Below are 25,369 nucleotides of genomic sequence, written 5' to 3'. Positions count from 1 at the left end.
GACGCAGCGGCCTGCCTCCAACCTGTCCTTGCTGGGACTCGGGGTTCATGGCCCCTGCTGGACAGGAGCGGATGCACAGCCTCCCCCCCTGCCCCCCACCGTGACCACATGCGTGGCCTGTGCTTGGGCTGCTTGGGAGGGTGTGATTGGCACTCCCTGGTGCCGGGAGGACCCAGAGCCCTCGCGCCTTGGTCTGCCTGAGCTGCCCCACACCCCACGTCCATGGGAGGAGGGCTGCGTGGTCTGACCCCAGCCCCCGTGCTAGAGTACCTTCGCCTTGTCCTTCTTCTCGGTGTGGGTGCTGAGCACTGAGCTGGTCGACTGGACGTCATTGGGCAGTTCTGTTTCCGCCAGCTCAGTCCCGAAGGACTGCAGCATCTGAGCCGTCTGCTTCACCATGAGCGCGAAGCTCTCGATCGCCTGGGAGGAGGGAGAACAGGTCAGGGAGACCTGCCGCTACGCTCTGAAAGCAGACACCTGACCACCCTCAGAAGGGGAGAGCCCGCAGAGGCACCTGGGCCAGCAAGCGCCCTCCTGCGAGTCCTCAGAAACGTACCGGGCAGGCCCTACAAGCACGGGCACCCCCTAGAGTCATCCCGTGCTGCAGGGCTCCCTGCCTCCCCCCCTCCTTGTGGAGAGAAGTGTGAGAGTCACAATACACAACGCACGGTTTGGGGCTCTCTGTCTTCTTTTGTCTCCAAGCCCAGATAAAGCCACTCCCAAACTTATTACTCATGCCGTTTCTTCATGATGACTAAGGTCCACTGAGACCATCTCCTCATTCTCAGGGAAGAAAACTTGGAAATGGGAATGTGTTTTTGGAAAAGGCAGCTCTGCTGGGTTAGTTGTGGGTCGGCAAGGACGCAGCCCCCAGAGGCCCCAGACCCACTCACCGTGCGGTGGCACAGCCACCTGGAGTGGCAGTAGTCCAGGGTGCCTCCGAGGTCCTCGGTCAGCTGAGACTTGTCGATGTAGCCGTGCAGTTCTGGCACTGAGCTCAGCATTATGACCTGGAGGACACAGAAGCCCATGAGGAGAACACCCTGCATACCGGGGCGGCGGCCACTTGCCCTGGAGGCCGCGGCCACGGCCCGGCTGGTGGCGAACGGCCATGCAGGAGAGAAGCCGGGGTCTGATCCCAGCTCCACCCTGCAGCTGGCTGACCGGGTGAGCCGCTTACTCCCTCTGTCTCCACCTCCTCATCTGTAAAGTGGGCACCCAGTGATGGGTCTGACCAGGTGCCGCTGAGGAACACGCAGAGGCTCAACAGAGAGCCCGGCAGGCAGGGACAATGACATGTGATGGGTGTCTTGCAAGGGACACTTGGCATGCCAGCCAGCAGCGCTCTCATGCAGAGAAGGAAACCTTCGTCCCTCTTCTGCTGGATACACCACGAGGTCCTGATGGGAGCTGACGGGGATCAACGTAGCCCCAGAGTGGGCTACCACACTGGGGAGTGACTGACAGCCCCCGAGCTCCCCTTCCGTGGGAACCTGTGGCTCAACGGCCGAGTGGACTCCTCGGCGCGGCTTGTCTGACTTCCCTCTGTGCCTCTTCCCTTTCTCAGGTCCTCCAGTCCATGCGTTTCAGAGGGAAATGTCAACTGGGCTTTGTAAGCTGGCAGATGGGCACCACAGGCCAGGCCTGCGGAGGCTCAGCTGACATGTCAGTGGACACCTCGTCATGTATTATTAAGCCACTGCACTGGCTGGAGGGGGCTCTTGTCTGGGGTCCATTTGCTCCCAGGGACATCTGAGGAGCCTGGAGACACTTAGGGTTGCTACAGAGGGGAAGTGCCACTGGCATGGGGCAGGTGAGGGTGGGGTGCTGCGGAGGCCCAGGTGGCACAGGGTGGCCACAGCGGAGCTGCACTGCAGAGACGGGCTGGGGGGTGCCACGTGGAGGACCCTGTCTGGGCCTGTGGCTGCTACAAATGCACTCGAGTCCCAGCTTCGCCTAGAAACAGTTCTCAGTGGAGCTCACGTTTCTCTCTTTGTTCTTCTAATGAAATTATTCACTTGCTGCCAGATAACCCTGGCTCAGGGCTGGCAAGCCAGACAGACTGGGCAGCCCAGGGACATGGTCGCCTTCCAGACAGACCGGGCAGCTGGGGGACACGGTCCCCTCCTCCACGACTTCTGCCTCTCAGTAACGTCCTGTCCAGGAATTGTGTGTTTTCAACCACGAGGGGAGAGGAGCCCGCGGCTGGGCTGAGTCTCTCCATACACAGCCCTGCAGCAGACCCGGCATTCGCAGGTCCGCGTCCTTCAGACGCCCTTGCTACAATTCCAAAGACCCATCTAAAGAGGGCCTGGGAGCTTGCAGATGCCAGGGATGGTTTCCATGGGCCGGTCCTGACAACCTGCTAACACACAGGAGGTGCCAGTCGGCAGAGCAGCCCAACAGGGACGGCAGGCCCCCGGTCTGGCTCCTGTGACACATCCCAGGGCGCAGTCTGCTGTCACCATGGTTCACTTGCCCCCCGTAGGGAAGCGGCCGCCCTCGGTGATGTGCATCACAAGGCCACAGACAGGTGGCCTGCCCCGACTGGGCCAGAGGCACCACCTGCGGTTCTGCTCTTCATCAGCTCAGGAAGCAGGTCCCCAACACTTCAGACGGAGCCCGCTGCTCCCAGGCCCCACGGCTTGGCCCACCCAGACCCATGCAGCCTCACTGGGCCTCGGGCTTTGCAGAATGACGGCCTGTCCCTCCACTGGTCCACGACAGCCTCTGGGCATGGGTGATCCTCAGGGAGGACCACTGTGGAGGCGGGTAGGGCCAGGCACACAGATGGGGACCGGAGGGTTCAGGCCCCACACTCCTCATTCTGCTTAGAGAAGGGCTCTTGCTTGTCCAGAGCAGAGGACGGCCAGGGAGCAGCATGTGAGGGGCAGCAGGGGCTAGTGGGCTGGGACGGAGCGGCATCTCTGCCTGTGGCCCTGGAACAGCGGGGTCTTGTCCCAGTGCCCCACTGCCTGGGTTCCTCACTTCCCTGAAGCCATCTGGGTGGCATTCCTGGGGTATTCTGCGGGGCCTGGCCTAGCCCCTGACCCTTGCTCTGTTTGTGAAAGAAGTGCGTTCACAGGGCTGCTGTCCAGCGGCCCTGGACAGCTGCCCGCAGGGAGTGCACTGAGTGGCTGACCACCAGGCCTCCAGGACGCACAGGTCTCCAGGACTCCCCAGCGCCTGTGTTGAGAGGGCGGCCAGCAGTGCTTCAGCGTCCCCTTTGTGGGCGGCACAAGGGTGACTCAGGGATGTCTGCTGGGCTGGTGCAGGCGCGGGGAGCCTGGGCTCCCTGGGGGACACTGGCACCCTTTACCCCAGCCCTCTTCCCGGGCGCTGGCAGAACCTGGGCTGTGTTCCTAGCTCGTGGGCTACGAGTTGGACGTCCTATTTCTAGCTGCTCTCCAGGGAGGCTCTCCAGGTGGCCCAGCCAAGGCCCTGGCTGAGTGGGGGACCTGAGGCCCGGGTGGGGGCAGCTGGAGGAGGAGCCAGGCCACAGGGCTCCTGACAGCACGGGGTCCTGGGTACTCACCGGCACCTTCATCTTAAAGTCATCTCTATTGAACTTGAAGGCGATTTCGGAGAGAGTCCGCTGGAAAAACCCCGTCGGGCGGAGAACAAGGACCAGCTGCAGGTTTGCTGGGAAAGAGGCCTGCGGGACAGGAGAAGGGCCTGGGCCATCTCTGTGGATAGCTGCGGCCACAGGGTCCCACCTACACGTGCAGCTGACCATGGGGGGCTCGGGTATGCTGGTCATGACTGAAGAGTCAGGGCGGCTACAGTGTCACGGGGTGTCTCCAGGCCCAGCCTTGCAGAGGTGGGGTCTTCCCAGAGGCAAGCGGCCACTGGGGAGCCGGAGCAGCGTGACTGTGTGCAGAGGAAGGGAGCTGGACACACACAGGTTGAGCCTGTGAAGATGGGGGCGGACAGTAGAGACGCTCCTGTGGGCGAGGAGCCTCAGGGCTGCTGGCCACCCCGTGGCCAATGGAGGGAGCCTGGACACGCTCCCTGGAGCCAGCTCTGTGCCGCTGGACCCCACACCCCAGCCTCCAGACGACAGAGAGTGGACTTCTGAGTGAGCCATCAGTCTGTAGCACTTTGCTACAACAATCCAGGAAACTGGGGGAAAACGAGTCAAAAAACAGCTACAGAGAATAGACACTCACCACCTAACACAGAAATAAGACCGACTGCACCCCAGCGAGCACACCCCTGAGTGGTCAGTGTGCCTGGTCACACACGAGGCGTGTCACTTTGGGGACATCGCTTTACTTTCTGTGCCTCAGTTTCTCCACCTGGAAATGGGGATTAAGTGGGTCTGCCGTGTCACACTTGGACACATAGTCAGGCCGGTGCCTGGCAGAGTGAGACACAGCGGCACAGCCACGCTGGACGCACAGGGAGCCTGTCCTAGATGCTGGACCAGGTCCAGGTGCTGAGATCCAGGGAGACCCAGGCCCACAGGGAATCTCTGAAGGGCAGAGTCTGCTCTCTGGATGACCAGGCAAGAGACTCGCAGAACAAAGAGGTGGGAAAGAGCGCACAGCCCTGGAGGACACTGAGACGGGCGAGGACCCGACTCACCACTAAAGCTGACCCTGGGCCGGGCCACACTAGACATGTGGGCCAACGCTGGTGGCCCGGCCACACTGGCCGGAGGGACAGAGCTCTGGGCCTGTGAGCCCGAGTCTAGCAGCAGGTCAGAAGTGAATGACCGACGACACCTCTCTCAGGACGCCGGCTTTTGCAGTGCCCTTTGAGACCCTGCAGCGACCTGGACGAGGAGGTCACAGAGCCACGAGGACCAGAGGCTGTACTGCAGGTGTCCTGCCTCCTGGCCAGAGCTACTCAAGCGGTTGGGCTCTCCCCGTGGCACGTGACTCGGCACTAAACCAGGCCTGTCACTGTGCAGCTGACCCCACTGGACCACACAGATGCACTTGCATGTGCCAGCGACTTGGACCACCCATTTGTATTACAGCTGGAGAAGGGGCCGAGAATCACAACACAGAAACAGAACTGAGCGGAGTATGGGGTGCCAAAGCCACGGGCAATGGCGCAGTGAGTTACTTGACCATCGAGTCGTCTTAGAGTGGCCACGGGTTTCCACCCAACATGAAAACAGTGTCCATTCTCTGGGGCTGATCCTGATGGACTTGGGACGGGTACAGGAGGTGAGGGCCGGAAGAGCCAACGAGGAGCTAGAATAGCTGCTGACTGGGTTCCCAACGTTCTAGAGACTGACGGAACGAGAGCACCCCAGGCCTTCAAGGCTTAGGCTCGGAAACCAGAGACCCTGCTGTGGGAAGACTGTTTAGACGTCCTGGCCAAGCCAGACGTTGCGGGCACACCCATGATCCCAGCACCACGGGAGGCTGAGGCAGGAGGGTTCCAAGCTGCAGGCCAGCCTGGGCACTTGTGAGCCCCTGACTCAAGATAAAGAATGACAGGGTGGGATGTAACTTAGTGGTAGAGCACGTTTAGTCCCTGTGAACACAGAAACAAGCAAGCACCCTACTTTTCTTAGGGCTCAAAGCCACATTTATGTTATATATTTAATTTCAAATATGGCACCTGAAACCTAACCAGTTACATTTCTCATTGTACCCAAAAATAACGAGTTTAAAAACACACCTTTGAAAGTCTGGGCCTCAGCGTTAACAAAGACCTGTGGGTCTGACTCGGAGCAGCTTGCTGGGTGGAAATGGGCTGGGCCGTCCATTCCTGGGTGCCCCACCTGGTGCTGGAGGTCTGCATGACATGCTCGCACGAGGCCAGCGTCAGCAGGGCCACAATGAGACCCCTTGGCCTGAGTCCCCAGGAGGGCAGGCAAGGGAGCCTACTGACAGCAGCACTGTGGTCACTGCCCTTCTGTGCCTGCTGACCATGCCACTGTCACCATGGTCCATGTGAATTTCCTGAGTGTCTGTGGCTACACCGGCCACACGGCCGTACATCGGCATGAGGGGACACACAGCTGAGTGCGCAGGGGAACTGACGCTGACGGCCAGGGGGAGTGTGAGCTGTGGGTGGGCACCGTGGCCCCGCGCAGTGTCCGTGAGCCCCCGTGGCCCTGCGCAGTGTCCGTGAGCCCCCGTGGCCCTGCGCAGTGTCCGTGAGCCCCCGTGGCCCCACACAGTGTCTCTGTGGCAAAGCTCTAACGTCGGCTCCCAAAGATGGGCATGCATGGAGTTCCTAGGCCACCCCCAAAGTGACCTGTAAACTCCTGGGATTGAAAGCTGAGGGAGAAGGTGCTGAGTTAAGTGGGCTTCTCTTCTCCTGTGCACTTGGAGGCCATCTCACCAGACCTCTAGCCACCTGTAACCAACTCGGGCCACCAGGTAGTCCCCACATGCATAATGAGCTCCGTGTCACAAAAATGAGCCAGCAGATGACTAATGTCCATGTGTGGGGCTGGAAAAGGAGCACTGGGAGGCCTCCCGGGTGAGTAGCTCCCCAGCAGGCTAGGTGGCAGGCAGAACAGGCGCCACCGTGGGGTGACCCCGGCAATGCGTTTAGCAGACCCTAAACACCCTAGTCCTCTCTTTTGTTGGAGACACATCTTAAACTGTTCTTTCAGCGATTTTGGAACATACAGGGCATGAGTCCCATGGAGCAGGGTGGCGGGAGCCGTGGCTAAGACCTCGGGGGCCAGAGTCCAGGGAAGAGGGTGGAAAGGGGGTGCCCGAGACCTCCCACTTGTCACGTCTTGTTAAGGCAGTGACAGATGTCATTAGGAAGAAACTAAGTGGAAGGGCACAGTCTTCCAAAGAAGAATCCCCTTCACACTAGAGAGACCTTCCTGCCCACCTTGCCTTCCGGAATATTCTGCATGGACCAGCACCACCACTGGGGCCGCCACTTCAGGGGACGAGCTGGGGCCTTGTGATGGGGAGGTCACAGCCCTCCAGCCTGATGGAAGGCCCCTTGGTCCCCGAAGCCCAAGTGGTGAGTCAGCAGCGTCTCACAGCAGGGTGTGTGCCTAGGAAGTGCCAGTCCCTCCCACCATGACGCCCATGTGGCGGTCACCTGGCCACTGTTGGTCATGACTGGGTCCTGCAGAGTTGGTTCAGCTCCCTGACCTCCAGACATGGCTTTCCCTCCTCAGGGAGGCCTCCTCCTCGGTGGCCTGTGCCCCTGGAGCCACTGACTGCCACCCTTGCTGCCTGTGCCTCCCTTCGTGCCCTGGAGGGGCCCACCCCCTGTGGGACAGCACTGCCTCCTGCTGGGCTCCCAGCCAGTCCACTCTGCTGAGAAGCCCTCGTGTTGCCCACTCAGGCTCCTCCCCCAGGGTGCTCCTATCCCTGCTGCCACTCTCCTTGGAGCCTGGTGACGGGCACCCGCAGGGTCCACGTGGCGGTCAGTACCAGGGCACCTCGCCCAGTGTGCTGCTTGCTAGATGACCTAGAGGTCCTGGTCCCCTGGATGCTTCCTGGGCACCCTGAACGCACCCAGAGGGCACTGCAGCAAGACAGCTCTGGCTCAGGCAGACACCAAACCTCCTTAGACCCAATTTCTTGGCACCCCCTCGGGCACAGGTTCCATTTGAATCAGGCTGGCTCTAGGTATTAATGTGTGCATCCACCACAGAATCCAGAAGGGCCCCACCAGTACAGCAGGAGAGAGTCAGATTCTCATCCCAGGACTGTCTGAACTTCCAACCAAGGCTTGACGGACAGGGGGCGCCCAGGTCCTCTGCTCTGGGTCTTGTCGCTCCACCTGCCCTTCCTGTGACAGGCAACCTGTGCAGGACCCTGTTACGGGCAGCACCCAGTCAGTCTCCAATATGTGGTCAGAGGGACAATGCTCTGCTCCTGACAGAAGCACAGGGAGTCTGATTCTAGGAACAAGGATTTGCTCTGCCAGAGTCATCTATTTCTATTCCGAGGCATGCAAAAAAGAAAAGAGAACACTGCAGACTAGGGAAAGCTTGGCTTGTGAGGCAGCCCGGATGGCTAAGAATAGCCCATAGTCGCAGAGCGTTACGTAAGTGCGGATCTCGCTGGTGGCCAGCGCCCGGGCAGGAGAGGCTGCTTCACCTGCTTGCCCCTCTGGCATCCCACGGCCCCTGCCAGGCGCTGGTGGAGCCTGCACTGGAGCACAGGCTGGGCTGGCCTCGACCGATGCCAAGTGTTGGCTTCCCAGCTACTTTGAAGAAGGCACAGGCAGAGTCCCCATCTGGGCTGTCATCCTTCACGAGAGTCCACAGAGCTGTCCCTGAAACATGGCACCAAGACCCAGGAGCTAGGTGCAGTGGCCCATGCCTCTAATCCCAGCAGCCTGGGAGGCTGAGGCAGGAGGACCACAAGTTCAAAGCCAGCCTCAGCAACTTAGCGAGGTCCTAATCAACTTATCAAGATCCTGTCTCAAAATAAAAAAATAAACAGGGCCGGGGACGTGGCTCAGTGGTTAAGCACCCCTGGGTTCAATCTCTGGTGCCAAAATTAAATAAAGACCCCAGAGGAATCATCCCAGGACACTCTCCCTGGCTGCCTCCCTGGACTCCAGCACACCATGTCGACAGAGACAGGACATTCCTCTGCCCCTGTCCCCCGACCTCAGAGCAATAGAGGGCCTGTCAGCGTGACCTCTGAGTGCCCTGACACGGATGGCCATGGCCCCAACAGGGCCCTCACTCTGCAGCCCCAGCCTCCTTGGCCTTTTCCTGGTTTCTCCCAGTGACATCAGAGGGTCCCTGGCTCAGTCTCCTCCCCGCCACATCTCCTGGCTGCTCACATCCCCTTCTGCACGGTGTTCATGACGGCCCTTCCAGTGATGTCCTCTAGGAGGTGGGCGCAGGACAGATGCCGACCTGCCCTGGCCAAGCCTCGGCCAAGCTCCCGCCTACCGCCTGCCCCTTCAACGATGCCTTGATGCTGTGCACCCTCCCTGCCTGCGGGCACTTCTCATCCCCCAGCATCTCCATGGTGCGTGGTGGGGACTCAGAATGTGCTCTGGTGCACGACACCTGCACCAGCACCGTCACTCCCTCTTACACCAGCACAGCCCTGCACTTCCCTCCGGACGGTCTTGCTGGGGAAAAGCTGACTTCTGCACTACCCAAGACACTGCCTGTGAATGCTGGGAAGAATCCGTATTTTTATGGTGCAAAAACAAATAAAAAAAGCCCGAATAGTAACTTTTCAGTTATGATTTTCCAAAACAAAGTTTCAAAGATGAGCCAGGCTGCTTCCGGAGTCCACCTATCACGAGCTCAAGGCGGGAAGCAGCTGAGCTCATCCTGTGCCAGAGCTCAGCACCCGGCCAGGGCGCTCAGCTGCACAGAAGCCAGGCGGCCTGTTTCTAAAAGATTCCTGTATGTTCAGAACACCAGCCTCGTACTGGGGACTTCCTCACACCGACCCAGGACAACACATGGCTGCTGTCAGGCCTCCATAGGGCCCACGCAGGTGTGCAGGCGTCTACAGAAGGTAGGGCCCAGGGGGTGCTGGGGGCACCTGGGGAGGTGCTGTGGGAAGGGTAAGGAGGAGCCAGGCGGGCAGGGGTGTGGGGACACCCTGTACACCAGCGGGTGGAGGCCTGGTACCCATGCGGGCATGAGCAGGAATGCGCCCACCGGGCTGTCCTGCCCCAGGGATGTCAGGGCAACCTGCCGACTCTGCCCACGTCACGCTGGGACAAGTCTTATGGTCATTTACACCAGCGGGGTTGACCAGGTGGATGCACTCCCTCGCCAGCGTGGACTTCCCTGGGAACACCGGCACCCCTAACTGGGGACCTCGTGGTGCCTGACCCAGGACTGGCCAACCCCGGGCCTGCCTCGGAGTTCAGAATGGCCTGCTGCGGCGGCGTGCACAGACGCACCTGAGGTCTGAGATGGTGAAATGGATGCGGGCTGTGAACTGGTGCTCACAGAAGCCCTGTCCAGACCTCTGGGCTGTGGGAGCTGGGAGGGGCTGATTACGTAACACCCCGCTGTAGACAAGTGGCCGCACGGGCAGAACAGGTAGGGTCGGGGGGCGGGGGGCTTGCCCTCCAGGGACCTCCTCAGAGCAAGGGCTGGCCCCAGACCAGTGGCTGTGATTAGAGAAAGGCCCCAGCCCCTCATTCTCCTTACAGGTGGAACCCCGAGGTCATCTGTGGGCAGGGGCTCGTCCCTCTGAAGCACCAGAACCCAGCGCGGCAGCCCACGAGGCCAGCACCACGGATGTCGTGGATGCGAAACCCAGAGCGGGGTGCCAGGAGGGTTGGACCCAGAGAGCACAGGCCTCTGGAGAGGCCTGGGAGCCTGCTCTGGCACCCTGCTGGCAGACAACCAAACTTTTTGGGTCCCTTGCAGCTGTGAAAAGTGGTGTGGGTGGACTCAGCTCAGAAGAAGTACCCGAACTGAGCTGGTGGGTGGTGGCGGGGAGCAGTGGTGGGAAACACGACCCAGGGGCTTTCTCGACTCCGTCTGTGCCTCTAGAAAGCCTGCTACAGGCTTCTCTGCTGTGGAGGGAGCGCTCAGAACCTGCCTGTGAGCCCTGGAGTGAAGGTGGTCCCCCGAGTGCAGGGTGGGCTGCTGAGGAAAGCTAAGGCCTTTGGTGTGTGAGCTAAGGGACCAAGAGCCTGGTTGGAAGGAGTCACCTAGAAAGAGGTCAGTACACTCTCCAACTTCTGTCCTGCAGGCTGTGGCACTCAGCCATCTGCCTGTTCAGGACTCTTGTGCTCCACTTACGAGTTGGTGCAATTCTAAAAAAGCCCCTAAGAGCAAGCCATTTGAGAAAGAAGACACACACACACACACGCACACACACACACACACACGCACACACACACGCACACGCCCGGCATCTCTGGAGCCCTTGTGGGCTCAGTGCTGGCTCAGCCCACTCTGTGCTGGACCTGCTAGCCAGCCACCCACTGCTGAGCCCTCCCACTTCACCAAGCATCAGAGCATGGACGGCAGAGGGCAGGGTGCTGGCCCCTGGCCAGGACTGAGGCAGAGCACTTACGGCTATCCGCAGGACCGACGCCTTCACGGAGGTCCATTTGTCCTGCCTTCGGTCTATCACCAGGATGAATCCAATGCCTGCATCCTGTAGGCTGAGAGGAGAGACAGCTGCAGTTAGCGAGAGCAGGTGGGAGCCTCGCTGCCCACGTAGCCTCCCGGGAGCCTCACAGCGAGTGACCCTCCTAGAATCCTGAGCCACTGCCGCGGCAGGGTCAAGTGCATGCCAGGGGGCCTGCGGCAGGGCGCCGGTGTCCAGGGGCCCGTGCAGCCCGTCTGCACTCTCCCACACTCGCTCCTGTCTGCAAAGGACAGTGTTGGCGCCTCCTGCCTGACACAGACGTGTCAGCTCAAGCACACGCACAGCCATCTTCCTGGGGCTGGGCGCTTTAGGGCCCATAAGAGCTGGTCATCGTCTTTTCCTGGGTGGCCAGCTGACGAAACCCTCAAAGCAAGTTTTAGGACCTGTACATCCCACGCGTCCTAGCATCAGAGGTCCCTGTGTCGGTCCACGTTAAACAGTCACTCCCAACAGCACCACTGGGACCTTGGGAGAAAAGCCCTGAGGCTTCGGGAGGCTCGAGGGCCTCTGCCGGGAGTGCGATGCGGGCACTTGCCCTCTGCAGCAGCATCGGTGGCGAAGAGGACAGCGTTCCTGGTGCAGCGCCTCCCGGCCCTCCGCTCTGCCCGGCAGGAGCCTGAGTCACAGTGTGGGAGCTCTGCCTCCGTTGTGACTTCTCACCAAGCCAATTGTGTGGTGCCAGCAGCTGCCGGCGCAGCCAATCCACAGCAGGAAGGAAGAAGGCAGGCCGGCAGAAGGCACCGACTCGAATTGCTAATTCCCACGTCTCTGAACATGCCCAAGCCAGCCGCTTACGGGAGTTGGGGAAACAGCTCCATAGGACGCTCGAACGTGCAGGCCGTGGGGTGCTCTGCAGGCGGCACTCTGTGAAGATCCTCTGATGCCCGGATATGACGCCCTGACTGTGGGGCATGAAGCACGGTCCACCCTGTGACTGCTCACGCCAGGCTGGTGGTGTGGGCTGCACGTGCGGAGGGCAGTTTGGCTCAGTGACACATGAATAAACATGAGCTTTACTCAAAATAGCTCCTCTGCTGCTGGTGGCTCAACAGCCTGGGGCCCGGCTGGTTCCACTGGGAGGGTCCGTGGAGCAATGGAGTCAGGACAGACCCCCTCCCTGCTCTGGCCTCTAAGGCCCATCTCCTCCAGCTCTGCCGGCCTCAGGTCTGGTGTGGTGGTGGTGGGCAGGAGCCACAGGCACAGGGCAGCCAGACATGGGGGTGGACGCTGGGGCTTCACATTTCCCAAGGCCTGTCCCGCTGCATTTGCTGCAGGACCCAATGGGGAGGAGGGGGACCCACTTCATCCAGAGATGGGGGTTAGGCAGGGGCTTCGTGGAGGGAGACATTCAGCCAAGGTCAACATCTCCAAGCCCCTTGGTGACAACAGTGAGGGAGGCCGTCAGCCCTGCACACAGACTCCCTCAGGTGTCTTCACCATTGACAGGGGGAGATACTGAGGCACAGAGAAGCCTGCACCCCAAAGCCAGACAGCAAGAGTGGGGAACTAGCCGGGGCCTGGCAGCCACAGCCCAGGGCCCAGGTCCTCAGTGGGAGGTCAGAGACCAGGGATTCCAGCACAGGGGCACAGGGAGCCGTACCCTGGTGGGCACTGAGCTTCGTCTCCTGGAAGAAAGGAGCCGGAGGGGAGGCCAGGGAGGGCTTGCCCAGGAAGGGCACGGGCCATGTGGTGGGGCCCCATACACAGGGCCTGGAAGCCACAAGGCTACAGAGAAGTTCCCTCCCTGGAAGGCATATGTCACTCATGCAGAGCTGTGCAGGGTCTCCAGCCTTGAGGCCCTTCTGTGGGCCCTGCCTGGCCAGGCACTGGGGGGAGTGCCAGTCGGCAGGCTGTAGGGTGGGAGAGGGCCCAGGGGCCTCGGACACCCCATGCGCTGAGGTGATGCTATACTCTCTGGCTGACAAGGCGGGAGAGGAGAATTCCCTGAGAAGGAGAGCACTAAGCCCACAGTCCCTGGGCAGCGAACGGGCTGAATACCACCTTTCTTTCCAATTAGAAGTGGCCAAAGAATCAGAGGCCTCACTGTGTGCAGGAGCCTGACGGGCCGTCCAGCCCTCTGGCTGTCTGCCCCGCACTCGTTCGCAGCCCCCCGGACGCACCATCACCCCAAGGAAGGCCTCCTAAGACCTGTCCACAGACTCACAGGGCCTGAACCCTGCCCTTCTGCCCGTGCCGCCCAGACCAGCTGTGCACCAGCCCAAAGAAGAAACAGACTGAGGAGAAAGGCCGTGTGCCCCCAATAGCCACACCTGCAGAGGCTGCAGGCCGGCTCCTGCCTGGGCTGCGGTGACTCCTCTCCACCCTGGAGGCTCCCACCTGCCACCAGCAGGACAGTCGCTGGCGGGGCAGCCTGGGCTGGGGAGAGGCCAGCGGGAAGGGCTGCCTAGGCCAACCCACATCTCCACCGCTCCGCTGCAGCAGGACACCAGTGTCTCCAGCAGGTGACGGCAGTGGCTCTCCTCTGGGGGAAGGGGCCAGGAGGGCAAGCTCTGGCAACACCTCCAACGGTGACGGTGGTGGCTGTTGAGATGGCCATGCCACAGACCATGGCCACTCACACAGAGCCCCTGGCCACAGGTGCTCTGAAACAGAGCCCCACAGAGCACGGGCATCACATTTCACTTTAGAGCTGAAGGCCATGCGTGGTCAGTGGCTGTCCTGCTGGCTTGTGGCCACTAGGTCGACGGCAAAGGGGAACGAGGAGGTGAGAGGAGGCAGCTGAGGCAGGAGGAGGCGGCTGCTGCGGCAGGGCCCAGGGACAAGACCATGTAGCCACAGAGTTGGGACCTGTGGGAGGTGGTCACTTGGCAGTGGGATGGGGACTGAAAGGTCTCCAGGATGCTCCTGAGGGTCCCTGGTGCTTGGGAGCACTGGCCTCCATGAATCAAAGGTGCTACCCTACCTGAGGTCTAAAGTGCTGCCAAGAGGAGAGCTGGGGAAGGGTTCTCATGTGGGGTGCCCCCATCCGCAGGTCCCCCAGTGCTGTGGGAAGCAGGCCCTGGGGCTCTGAGCTCTCCACAGAGCTCCAGGCCCAGGGACACCAGGTGAGCAGAGTTGTACTCAACACACTGGATCACACAGTGGAGTGGACTTGGGGACCGCCTGGCCAGACATTCAGGAACTGTCACCAATGGGGTACAGTCCCACCAACAGAAGGGGAAACCCACTGAATCCAGGAGCTGCCCTTCCTTACAGCAGCACTCCTGACTGTGAAGAGTGGGTCATGAGATCCCAGGGGACAGGGCACAGGCCAGGTGGACTGGGCCTGTCTGCCTGTAGCATGTCCTGCAGCTGCCGCAGGAACTAGGGCAGATGCTGGCTCTGAGGGATGCCCACGGAGGGCTGAAGGACGGACATCTCCAGAAGGTGACATCAGGCACCACACATGGGTGGACTGAGGTCTTCACCTTGACCAGCAACTGTGGTAGTTGCTGCAGGGGACGCGGGAGGTGAGGCGGGATTTACCTCCACCCCAGCTCTCACCCCTCACTGTCAGGAGATGGTTGGAAATTCAATCAGAAGGTGTGTCCACAGCAAGAAGTCAGGTGCACCTTGGGGCCCAAGCTCTGGATATTCTGAAGCTTGGTGGGTAGGCTAGAGGCAGGACACTTCAGGTGGCCAGAGGGCAGTGGAACAGGGGGGAGCCAGGATGACCCCAGAAAGGTTTTGGAGCACAACCCACATCCTGTTGGGGAGCCCGGAGTCTGACCCACATCCCACCTGTCTCTTCCACAGGGAGCACACTGTGGTGCATGAGGTGTGTGGGCAGGTGTGTGCACCTGCATGACTGCGTCTGTGCGCGCAGTGTGCCTGAGTGCAAGCACCTACATGTGGGCGTGTGTGCATGCATGAGCAGGCATGTGTATGTGCCTCTGTGCACTCATGGTGTGTGTATGCCTGCACCTCACCCAGAGCCACTTGGAAGGTGGAGGATCAGCTTTTTTGAATGGGGGTTTGGGGTGCTGTGGAGGGGGGTGACCCCTGATGTCACCATCTGCCTCCTGGGCCCCGCACTGAATGTGCCTTCAGGTGATTCATTGTTGTGCCTGTCTCTGATCAGATTCTCTCTCTGCAGTGCTCTGAATCAACACTGCCAAGATAGGGAGTGTGCCCTAGTGATCCAACCAACACAGTCACAGGACTTCTGGCAACCACCATGCTTAGCTGTGCCCTCATGGTGAAGGGCGGCACAGCCTCCTGGGGAAGAGGCTGCCACCACCAGAGGGAACAGGGTCTGGAGACTCCAGGGACTTTCCCTGACCAGGCCTCGGGGTGCTCAGAGGCCTCTGCCCTGAGGATCACCATCCGGCGGAGCCTGGTTGACATCGTGGTGCCCTAAGTCAGGTCATCTGTCCACCAGGGGCTGCAAGACCAAGGCCGATTTCATTGGAGGTCATTGATACCTATAGCTCAGCCCGAATTCCGTGACAGCCCACCCAAAAGGTGGGGTGTGTGCATGTGAGTGTAAGCAAGTATGAGTGAGTGTGTCAGGGGTGTGTGACAAAGTCTCAGGGGAGTACACCAGAGAAGTCAAGACGCATGCACAGCGTGGCAATGTACCCAGGACACAGTATGGGGGACAAAGCTCTCAGGGGCATGGGGACCCTGGTCCACTGTAGATCACCACACCTGCCCCACACCTAGCTCTCAGGGGCATGGGGACACTGGTCCACCTGTAGAGCATCACACCTGCCCCACACCTAGCTCTCAGGGGCACGGGGACCCTGGTCCACCTGTAGATCACCACACCTGCCCCACACCTAGCTCTCAGGGGCACGGGGACCCTGGTCCACCTGTAGAGCATCACACCTGCCCCACACCTAGCTCTCAGGGGCACGGGGACCCTGGTCCACCTGTAGAGCACCTCACCTGTCCCACACCTAGCTCTCAGGGGCACGGGGACCCTGGTCCACCTGTAGAGCACCTCACCTGCCCCACACCTAGCTCTCAGGGGCACGGGGACCCTGGTCCACCTGTAGAGCACCTCACCTGCCCCACACCTAGCTCTCAGGGGCACGGGGACCCTGGTCCACCTGTAGAGCATCACACCTGCCCCACACCTAGCTCTCAGGGGCACGGGGACCCTGGTCCACCTGTAGAGCATCACACCTGCCCCACACCTAGCTCTCAGGGGCACGGGGACCCTGGTCCACCTGTAGATCATCACACCTGCCCCACACCTAGCTCTCAGGGGCATGGGGACCCTGGTCCACCTGTAGATCATCACACCTGCCCCACACCTAGCTCTCAGGGGCACGGGGACCCTGGTCCACCTGTAGATCACCTCACCTGCCCCACACCTAGCTCTCAGGGGCACGGGGAACCTGGTCCACCTGTAGAGCATCACACCTGCCCCACACCTAGCTCTCAGGGGCACAGGGACCCTGGTCCACCTGTAGACCACCACACCTGCCCCACACCTAGCTCTCAGGGGCACGGGGACCCTGGTCCACCTTTAGAGCACCACACCTGTCCCACACCTAGCTCTCAGGGGCACGGGGAACCTGGTCCACCTGTAGAGCATCACACCTGCCCCACACCTAGCTCTCAGGGGCACAGGGACCCTGGTCCACCTGTAGAGCATCACACCTGCCCCACACCTAGCTCTCAGGGGCACGGGGACCCTGGTCCACCTGTAGAGCACCTCACCTGTCCCACACCTAGCTCTCAGGGGCACAGGGAACCTGGTCCACCTGTAGAGCATCACACCTGCCCCACACCTAGCTCTCAGGGGCACGGGGACCCTGGTCCACCTGTAGAGCACCACACCTGTCCCACACCTAGCTCTCAGGGCCACGGGGACCCTGGTCCACCTGTAGAGCATCACACCTGCCCCACACCTAGCTCTCAGGGGCACGGGGACCCTGGTCCACCTGTAGAGCATCACACCTGCCCCACACCTAGCTCTCAGGGGCACGGGGACCCTGGTCCACCTGTAGTGCACCTCACCTGCCCCACACCTTGTCTCGGCGTCTTGGGAACCCTGGTCCACATACTCATACACCCCATGAAGCTTAAACATACCTCACGTAGGAACCCCAAGAATGCACACAAACTCCCACACGGGAACTCACACCTGGCAGCCACCACACAATGCTCCTCACGTTGTGGACTGCACAATCACACTCACACACTTGTACCCCACACATTCACACTGCATCCCACACACAAACCCACACAAGCACCCCACACACCCTCAGGGAGTGAGCCCTGCTTATGTGTCCCCTGGATTTCAGCCCCTGGCCAGTTTCTTGGAAGCTGCGCTCAGCACTTGGCTGCTGGCCTGTCCCCTGGGGACCAGGTGTGTGAAAAGAGTTGGGGAGGGGGCTGACTGAGGCTGAAGGATCGGACTTGGAGACAGTGCTTGGGTCAGTCGTGTGGGGTGAGGCCAGGAGGCCCTGTTGGAGGCTGGCTCTGCGTGCGCTGCTGTCTGAAGTCGTGTGTCCTGCAAACATCCGCGGAAGGCCTGCACCTGCTCCCCAGCCCTGCAGGCCAGGAGGTGCTCACTCCACCTGTTATTGGGACAGTGCCGACAGCAGACCGCCTTGGCTGGACACAGCCCAGTCCTTGCCAGCCACAGGCCTGAGGAGCTGCCAGCTGGGCTGGGCAGCAGGAGCAGGAATGTCACAGCAGAGAGGCCGAGGCGTGTCTCCATCCAGGGGCTCCGAGACCCCTGAGGGAGGTGCGGTGGGTGGCCAGGACCTGGCAGGCTCTGGACCCCGTACACAGAGGCAGAGTCAGGGTCCACCCTGGAGCATCTCAGGACAAGTGCTGTGTCACAGCAGGAGAGGAAGCCAGGAAGACTCCCAGGGTGGCCTGGGAAGCGAGGCTCTGGGGACGGGTGACATCCGAGCAGCGGCCCGGGCAGCTGCACGCCGGGCTGGTGCGGGCCTCAGCCTGTGTGTGTGTGTGCTCTTGCCCTCCTCCTGCACCACGGCCTGTGCCCCCGTTCCCGGGTGCCACAGTCGCCCGCGGGCCTGGTGGCTGGGCACAGGGGGCATCATTGTCAGGATTAGAAAACTGTGAGGAAACGCTCAGCCCCAGGGCGATTGAGACGGAGCCTGGCCGGGGCAGGTCCAGCAAGGAAAGGGCCAAGGTCAAATCCAGGGGACGGGGCAGCCTGACTCCCTGCCCCAGGGGCTCCTCCCTCTACTGGCCACAGGGAGAAGCCACTGCTCGCCACCCCGCCCACGACCTTCAGGACCCAGGTCAGGACGGATCCCGCTGAATCCCGAGCTCCCGGCGACCAGCACCGGACCACAAAGGCAGGTACTGTTTTTTGGTACCGGGGTCTGAACCCAGGGGTGCATTACCACCGAGCCACACCCCCAGCCTTTTATTTCTGATTTTGAGACAGGGTCTCCCTGAGTTGCTGAGGCTGGCCTTGACCTTGATCCTCCCGCCCCAGCCTGGCCTGGCACCTGGGCTGGGACCACTGACTTCAGAGACAGCAGAGCGAAGGGTGCACTCTTGCCCATGGGCTGAGCGCCCCCCAGCATCTGCTTCACAAGGGAGGAGCACATCGTCCTGTCCAGGGGACCCCTAGGGTCATCCAGCACGGGGTCCACTGTTCCGACAGGCAACAGCTGACGATGTCCACAGTCTGCCTGAGGCCCTGGAGATGCCCATTGCCCTTGGCCGGGGTCTGGTGCCTGCCCTGACTTTGGACAACTGTCCTCCAAGGGGATCCTGTGCAAAGGACAGTGGCCCTGGGGTAGCGACCACTGCCCTGACCTGCCAGGCCTCAGTGGAGACCCTAAACCCCCCGGACCCCTTCCCTGACAAAGCTCTCTCCCCTCTCAGAGTCGACAGGGGTCTCGACAACAGGGTCATCCTTGCAGGGACGCTGACCCTTCCTCACCTCCTGGGGTGGAACAAGAGGGCCGACCTCACCAAGAGCAGGCCTGGCCTTGAGCACGCACCTGGGGATGCTGGTGAGGTAGGTCATGACACTCTGGAACTCCTTGTCCGGGATCTCGCTGAAGGCCGGGTAGTCGGGGAAGGTGATGACTGGACTTCCGTCCTGTCCCCGCCCACCTGGGGAGAGACCAAAGGCAGGTACTCAGCAGGGCCTGGGCTGCCCAGCCCTCCCCACCAGCCCCCAGCCCCTGCAGAGTGCCCCGTCTCAAGTACCCTCTTGGGTGAACAGCCGGCTGCTCTTCTCAGTGTCAAAGACATGCAGATGGCCCAGGGGACCAAAGGCAGAAGGCACAGGTGACCAAAGGCAGAAGGCACAGAGAAGCAGATGCACTAAAGCAGATGTGCACTATTTTCTGCTGGGGTGACCACTGGAACATCCCTGCCACGTCCTCTGGCCTGTCCTGCCAGTTGTCTCACTTGAATGGGTGTGTTTGTACCTGCCTTTCCAAACGCAGAGCCCACAGCTCTGCAGGCCCAGCAGTCACATGACACACACCAGGTGTGTCCCAGGGACTTTCTGACTGTTGGGCTGTGGCATCAGTAGCTTCTCTCCTGTTCAGAGTCTCAGCAATTCAGTGGGGAGGCTCTACCGCATGTGAACGTCGTGTCCACCTGTGGCTGCTGCCATGGAGGTGGGGTTCCACCACGGGGGCCACGGTCCTTGGGGGTCGAGCTTGGCCCACAGGACAGGCAGAAGTCATGCTGTGTGACCCCGAGCCAGCGCCACCCTCTCTCTCAGGACTCAAGGAACAGGCAGCAGCCTGGGCCACATGCTGTGAGGAGGCACCCTGGGAGGGAGGGCTGCGAGGAAGGACAGGGAAGAGCCCGTGTGCGAGCCAGGCCCAGGGCAGTGGGCGAAGCCCAGTGAGTGCCCTGGCCAGCACAGCTCGGCCCATCCTGATGGCCAAGGATGTTCCAGTGGTCACCCCACAAGCAGGCGGGCATGGGACTGCTCAGGCTGGGTTGGGAGAGCTCTGCTCTCATGAGAACCAGGCATGCCGCCACCACCATGTCCCCACCTGGAGACACAGTGACCTGTCCATGTGGCACTCCAGGGCACGTGCGGCAGGGAGAGATGGACAGTGGTGTCTATCACCATCTTCATCCCTGCCAACCCTGCCCCCACACCCTCACGGACACCGCCGTGCGGGGCCTGGAGGCCTCCTTTCCTGGCCTCTGGGCCTCTCATCCCCACAGGTCTCTGCGGCCATGTGTCAGTGCCCCTCGAGTGTCCTCAGCACAGCAGCCTTGCCCTCAGCAGGACATGGTCCCTCTACAACTTCGGCCCAGGCCTTCCTGCCTTGACCATGAACGCCCTTGTATGGGGCCCGGGTGCTGCCCTGTCACCGCCCAGAGGGCTGAGCCCAGCGTCCAACCAATGGGACCAAGGCGTCCCCACAGCTCAGCCCTGCAGCTTGAACCTGGAGGGTCCAAGCCGCCAGCCCCCCCGCCCTCGCCACTCAGCACACCCAAGGCACTCAGCTCCCTGCCCTGTTCCCAGGCCACAGGGCACCCACGGCCTGGCGGAGCGGCCCAGCCCTCTCCCGACACTCTCAGGTTCTCACTCCCTCTCGCTGCGGGCTGAGAGCCTGGTCCGAGGCACCGAGACCTCCTCAGGGCCAGCTCCTGCAGAGGAGGATGACCACACAGCACCACGACCATCAGGCGGTGGCGGCGACTTCCCGGTTAGGAAGGAGTGCTCTGGACCAAGGTGAGTCCCGGGTCCCAGGGCGTCTGGCCCACACCTGCCCTTTGCTGTCCTGCAAGTGGGACTGGGTGGGAAGCTGCAGGAATGGACAGGCCTCCATGTCTGTGGGAGAGCCGAGGACAGTGGGAGGGGACTCTGGCCTCCACCGGCTCGGAATCCCACACTGCACTGAGGCCCCGCTCTGCACAGCTGGACACAGGGGTGGCAGGGCCCTGAGCCGACCCTTTAAGGGAACAGACTTTCTGTCTGGTGGGCAGCTCCTGCAGGGCTGGTGTCCGAGTGCTGGGTGGTGACAAATTTCAAGTCCCTCTGTCTGTCTTCTGTGCTGGCCTTCACCTGGGTGCAGGTGAGGGTGGGCCATGCTCGTCACTCCACCTGAAGTTGCAAAGGCCCAATGCGACTGGCTGGGCCCAGGCTCCCCGTGAGGGAGCAGCAGCTCCGTCCTGCTGGGAGCCTCTAGGGCTGTGCTCCCCCACAGGCCACTGGGAGCTGCAGGCCAGGTGGGCACTTCCCAGGCTGGCCTCCTCTCCCTCTGTGAAAGACCGCGCTTGGCTGTCTTAGGTTCTTCACTCAGCGTTGCAGGCCAGATCAGCTGCCCGACAGAGCTGACCCCATCTCGATGGGCCAGGGTCTCTTGGAAACCGACGTAGCTTTGGACCACAGTCTCAGCTTTGATGGGAAGTGAAGCCCCTGCTCCTTACTGAGGCGAGAGTGGAAGCTGTGGTCTTTCTAGGTCTTTCCACGTGATTCAGAAAGCCAGCCCCAGAGCTCGGGGACCTCCAGGTGAGTGGCAGGTAGACACTGGGCTCCAACTGGGAGTCAGGGCCTGGCCACCAGTTCTGAGATACAGGCCACAGGAGAGCTGGGACCCTGGGCAGGCAGCCCAGAGGGGCACAGAGGTCCCTCCTGTGTGGCTGAAGCAAGAGCTGCCCACGGGTGTCAGGGCCCCGTCATCTGCAGCCACCCTCCAGACGGGGCTCGGCACACCTACACACCAACCCTGGTGCCCTGTCCCCGGAGCCCACACCCACTTTCTGGTGGCAGAGGTGGCTGAAACCCACCTCCCCTGACAGCAGGGAACGGGCTCCCCTGCGGAGGCACGTCCTCGGTTCAACTCGAGGGTGCTTTCTGTTTTCATTCCTGGCCGGCCTCTCCCGCCGGGTAGCTCTGGCCTCTGGAAGGGCCCACCTGTGAGAGGTGCAGACGCAGTAACAGCCCTGCGGGAGGGAAAGCTGTTCTCCCGGGTGGGCCAGGAGGGAGGCTGGTGTTAGGTGCCTGGGTCCAGCACAAGCCTGGCCACCGGCAGCGAGCCTCGGGCAGGTGACCCTGTCCCTGGGCACACCCGTCATTCCTGCACGCCCTCCTGCACTCAGGCCATTGTGGGTGACAGGCCTGTGCTCTGCAGGCTCTCGGGGCCGACCCCAGGCTGATGATACGAGGTGGCCCTTTGGGAGGCTGTGGTGACGAGGACGGGGCCCTGCAGGGGAGCTGCAGTCTCTCCCCTTACAGGCTGCTCTGGCTCACTGTCCATCCCACAAGGCCACAGTGAGCAGGGTGCAGGCTAGGACGTGGGCCCTCAGCAGAACACAGCTGCCCGGTGCCGGGCCGGGGCCCGCCCTTCCAGTCTCCAGAAGCCCCAGGGGCAAGCTTCTGTTGTCCAGCCACCCGTCTGCAGGCGCATCCAGCAGGGCGGGACAGGCCCTCGCGCACTCACACCCTCCGTGGCGAGAGGCTCCGAGGAGCGGGCCTCAGGGGTCTGGGCGCCGGGCGGCTCGCTCAGGAACCTGGATGACTGTGGACGCCAGCCCAGCAGAGACCTGGGTGTGTGCTGCCATCCTCACTCTTCAGAGACGGCTCCGCAGGGCAGCGGCCCAAATGTGGCTCTGCCTGTTCTCTTTACCTCTGAAAATCTACCATGCCCTCCAGCAGGTGCTCAGGAACATCCGCGAGATCCACTCCCCTCACACCTGCCTCGGGGTTGCCAACGGCTGGGAGGGTCTCCAGCAAGACAGGAGACCTGGTCTCATGGCGGACACCGGCGGGCACACGGCGGGCACACGGCGGGCACAGAGGCATCCGAAGCTCAGGAACACTCCCCGTGGGGGACTCACGCCCAGAGGAGGGCTTCTGCACTCTGTCTCTTTGGGCTGCTGTAACAGAAATCCTTCACCTGCAGCTGGTCTCTCTCAGTGCTGGAGGTGGGAGTCTGACGCAGTGTCTCGGCCGGCGGCGGGAAGGAAGAAGTCTGGCTCCCTGGCCGGGCTCGGGCTGACCTGGAGTGCCCCCTACAGGCTCCGGTGTGAAGGCCTGGGCCTGTGCAGCAGGTTCACAGGGGCTGCAGGGGGGGGGGTAGTGGGTCCTGCAGCTGTGACCCCACCAGTGGTTGGTCCCGCGTAGTGGGAGGTGGGCAGTGCAGGAGGTTTCCTGGAAGGTGTTTCTCGTCTCTCTCAGTGAGCCGCTTTCCTGCCCCACACCCCTTCCCCAAGATGCTCTTCCCCACTCAGACCCAGAGCAAGGGGGCAGCCCACTTGCACTGATCCGAGTCTCTGCAGGCAGCTGGCTCCCCAGCCACCGGAGTCGCCTCTGTCAACTTGGGTCCCCAAGAGCAGGGATGCACCCCTGGATGACTTGGGTGTCAGCAGTGGGGTCTGTGCTTGCTGTGAACCCCTGAAGGATTGAGGGTCTGCTGCAGAGTGGGTGGAACCCGGGGCCTCCCGGGAGCCCTCAGCACAGCTGAGCACTTCAGCCCAGCTCCACGAAAACCTAGATCACTAGGCAAAGAGGGAGCGGGAGGGGGCTTGTGAACGGCGACTCCCAGCAAAGACCCCCCGCGGGGCGGCAGCGCTCCAGCCCAGAGACAGGTGTGCTGCAGGAGGCCCACCAGCCTGGGGCGTGGGGTGGAGCGATCCCCTCCCACAGAAGGCCTCCAAGGGCGGCTGAGCTGTCGGGGGTGCTGACCTGCGGCTCAAGGGCAGGGTCTGCAGGGGACAGCTTTTAAGGAGACCGACTTGTGTGGCTGATACTGTGAGCGAATTTCAAACCCAATTTCCGATCCACAGCAGAGGAGAAACACAAAGTACAGAATCCTACCCCGGGAGCTCTAGATGTCTAGCAGACGGTGATTTAGTTTCATTTCTGCCATATTTCCAACCCCAGATGACTGGACGGTACGGTGTGGGCAGCCAGACCACACCCTGGAAGGGCAGAAGAGGGAGGCCTACCATGGGTGGGCCTGGTCCAGGACAGATGTGGCTCGGCCGTGACCGTCAGGCGACACGCCCGGATTTCCTATGAATGGGCGTGGGAACCACAGGAGGGGACGCCCACAGTGACGGTTAAGGGGATGAAGACCCAGGTGGCCTACGTGGGGGCGGGGCAGGGACAGCACTAGACACTTAACTGCAGATTCAGAGGACCTCCCCTGTGTGAATCCTGCTGGTGGAATCCCTTGTTCCAGGAGAAGCCTGGTCCTGAGGGCTCAGCTGACCAGGTCAGGCACACCAAGAACGGGGACCTTAATTTCAGGAGGCCGAGGCAGGAGGGCTGCACGTTCCAGGCCAGCCTGGCAGCGCAGGGAGACCCTGCCTCAAAGTAGACGTTACGGGCTGGGGGTGCATGCATGAGGGCCTGGCTTCAACCCCCAGAACAGCAAAGAAGAAAACCTTTTGGACCAGAGGGACCTGGGTTCCATCCCTAGTACCAACAACCGACACGCTGCTGCAGAGATGGGTTCCTCTTGTAACAAATTCCCACAAACCCCACAATTTGAAATGCTACAGCTCATCAGCTCAAAGTTGCTGGGCTCCCTTGGCAGGGCCTTCTTCAGGGTCTCAGGGGCCACACGGAGAGGTCAGCTAGGCTGTATTTCATCCAAGTTTGGGGCCTCTTCCAGGCTCCCTCGGGTGACAGGAGTCTTCAGGTCCTTATGGCTGGGGGACCAAGGGTCCCTGTTCTTGCTGGTGGCCATGGGGCTGGTCTCAGCTCCCAGGGACCAATGTGTCTTCTCCAAGCGGCCTCCTTGACCTTCACAGACAGACAGAGGATCTCCCCTGTGTGAATCCTGCTGTGGAATCCCTTGTTCCAGGAGAAGCCTGGTCCTCAGGGCTCAGCTGACCAGGTCAGGCACACCAAGAACGGGGACCTTGATTTCATCTGCCTAGGCACCTCGGGCCCTGGCTGCTGCTGAACTCTGGGGAGCTGTGTGACATGCAGTGGGGCCTCCCAGGACCCAGCCTCCCCAGGCACCAAGACCACCCTATGGGGGCGTCGAAGCTCATGTTCAGTCAAGCCAGCAGTCCAGGCTGGGGTGGCCACATCTGTCTGGGACCTTCCTGGGTCCTGACTGGGTGGAGAAAGGGGGCCACGCAACTTACGAGCCTCTACTGCTGGGCCCTGCACCAGGGCCCATCCTGTTGGGGCCCCACCCTTCAACAGGCCCCCACTTCTCACTGGGAGCAGTGCCCAGCCTTGTGCACCACTGATCTCCTCGGAGGCTCCGTGCTGCCCTCTGCCATGCTGCTAGCCACCACAGGCTCCCTGGGCCCCGTGTCTGAGGCAGCACGGCAAAGCCTGGCCGTAGGGACGGGCCAGTGAGTCAAGGAAGTGGGGCTGGGGCTGGTCCTGGGGTACACAAAGACCCCCGTGGCTGAGTCGGGGTACAAGCCCTGGAAGCTCCTCACTCTCG

At 61.6% G+C, this 25,369-nt stretch overlaps 1 protein-coding gene across 9 annotated transcripts in view; it reads right to left on the bottom strand.

Moving 5' to 3' along the window:
• Positions 1–25,369, bottom strand: part of Mcf2l (MCF.2 cell line derived transforming sequence like) — a 92,097-nt gene that overhangs the window by 27,521 nt on the left and 39,207 nt on the right. For all 9 annotated transcript variants that reach the window (XM_071611652.1, XM_071611659.1, XM_071611657.1 and 6 more), the window contains exons 3-7: positions 18,980–19,094; positions 10,959–11,049; positions 3,536–3,655; positions 894–1,010; positions 271–420 (exon numbers count right to left, since the gene is read on the bottom strand). In XM_071611652.1, coding sequence (XP_071467753.1) covers positions 271–420; positions 894–1,010; positions 3,536–3,655; positions 10,959–11,049; positions 18,980–19,094 — 593 coding nt within the window. The remainder of the gene's footprint in view (positions 1–270; positions 421–893; positions 1,011–3,535; positions 3,656–10,958; positions 11,050–18,979; positions 19,095–25,369) is intronic.

Source organism: Marmota flaviventris, chromosome 4 (genome assembly GCF_047511675.1).
Source record: "Marmota flaviventris isolate mMarFla1 chromosome 4, mMarFla1.hap1, whole genome shotgun sequence".
NCBI lineage: Eukaryota > Metazoa > Chordata > Mammalia > Rodentia > Sciuridae > Marmota > Marmota flaviventris.
This window is presented reverse-complemented; position numbering and strand designations above follow the sequence as displayed.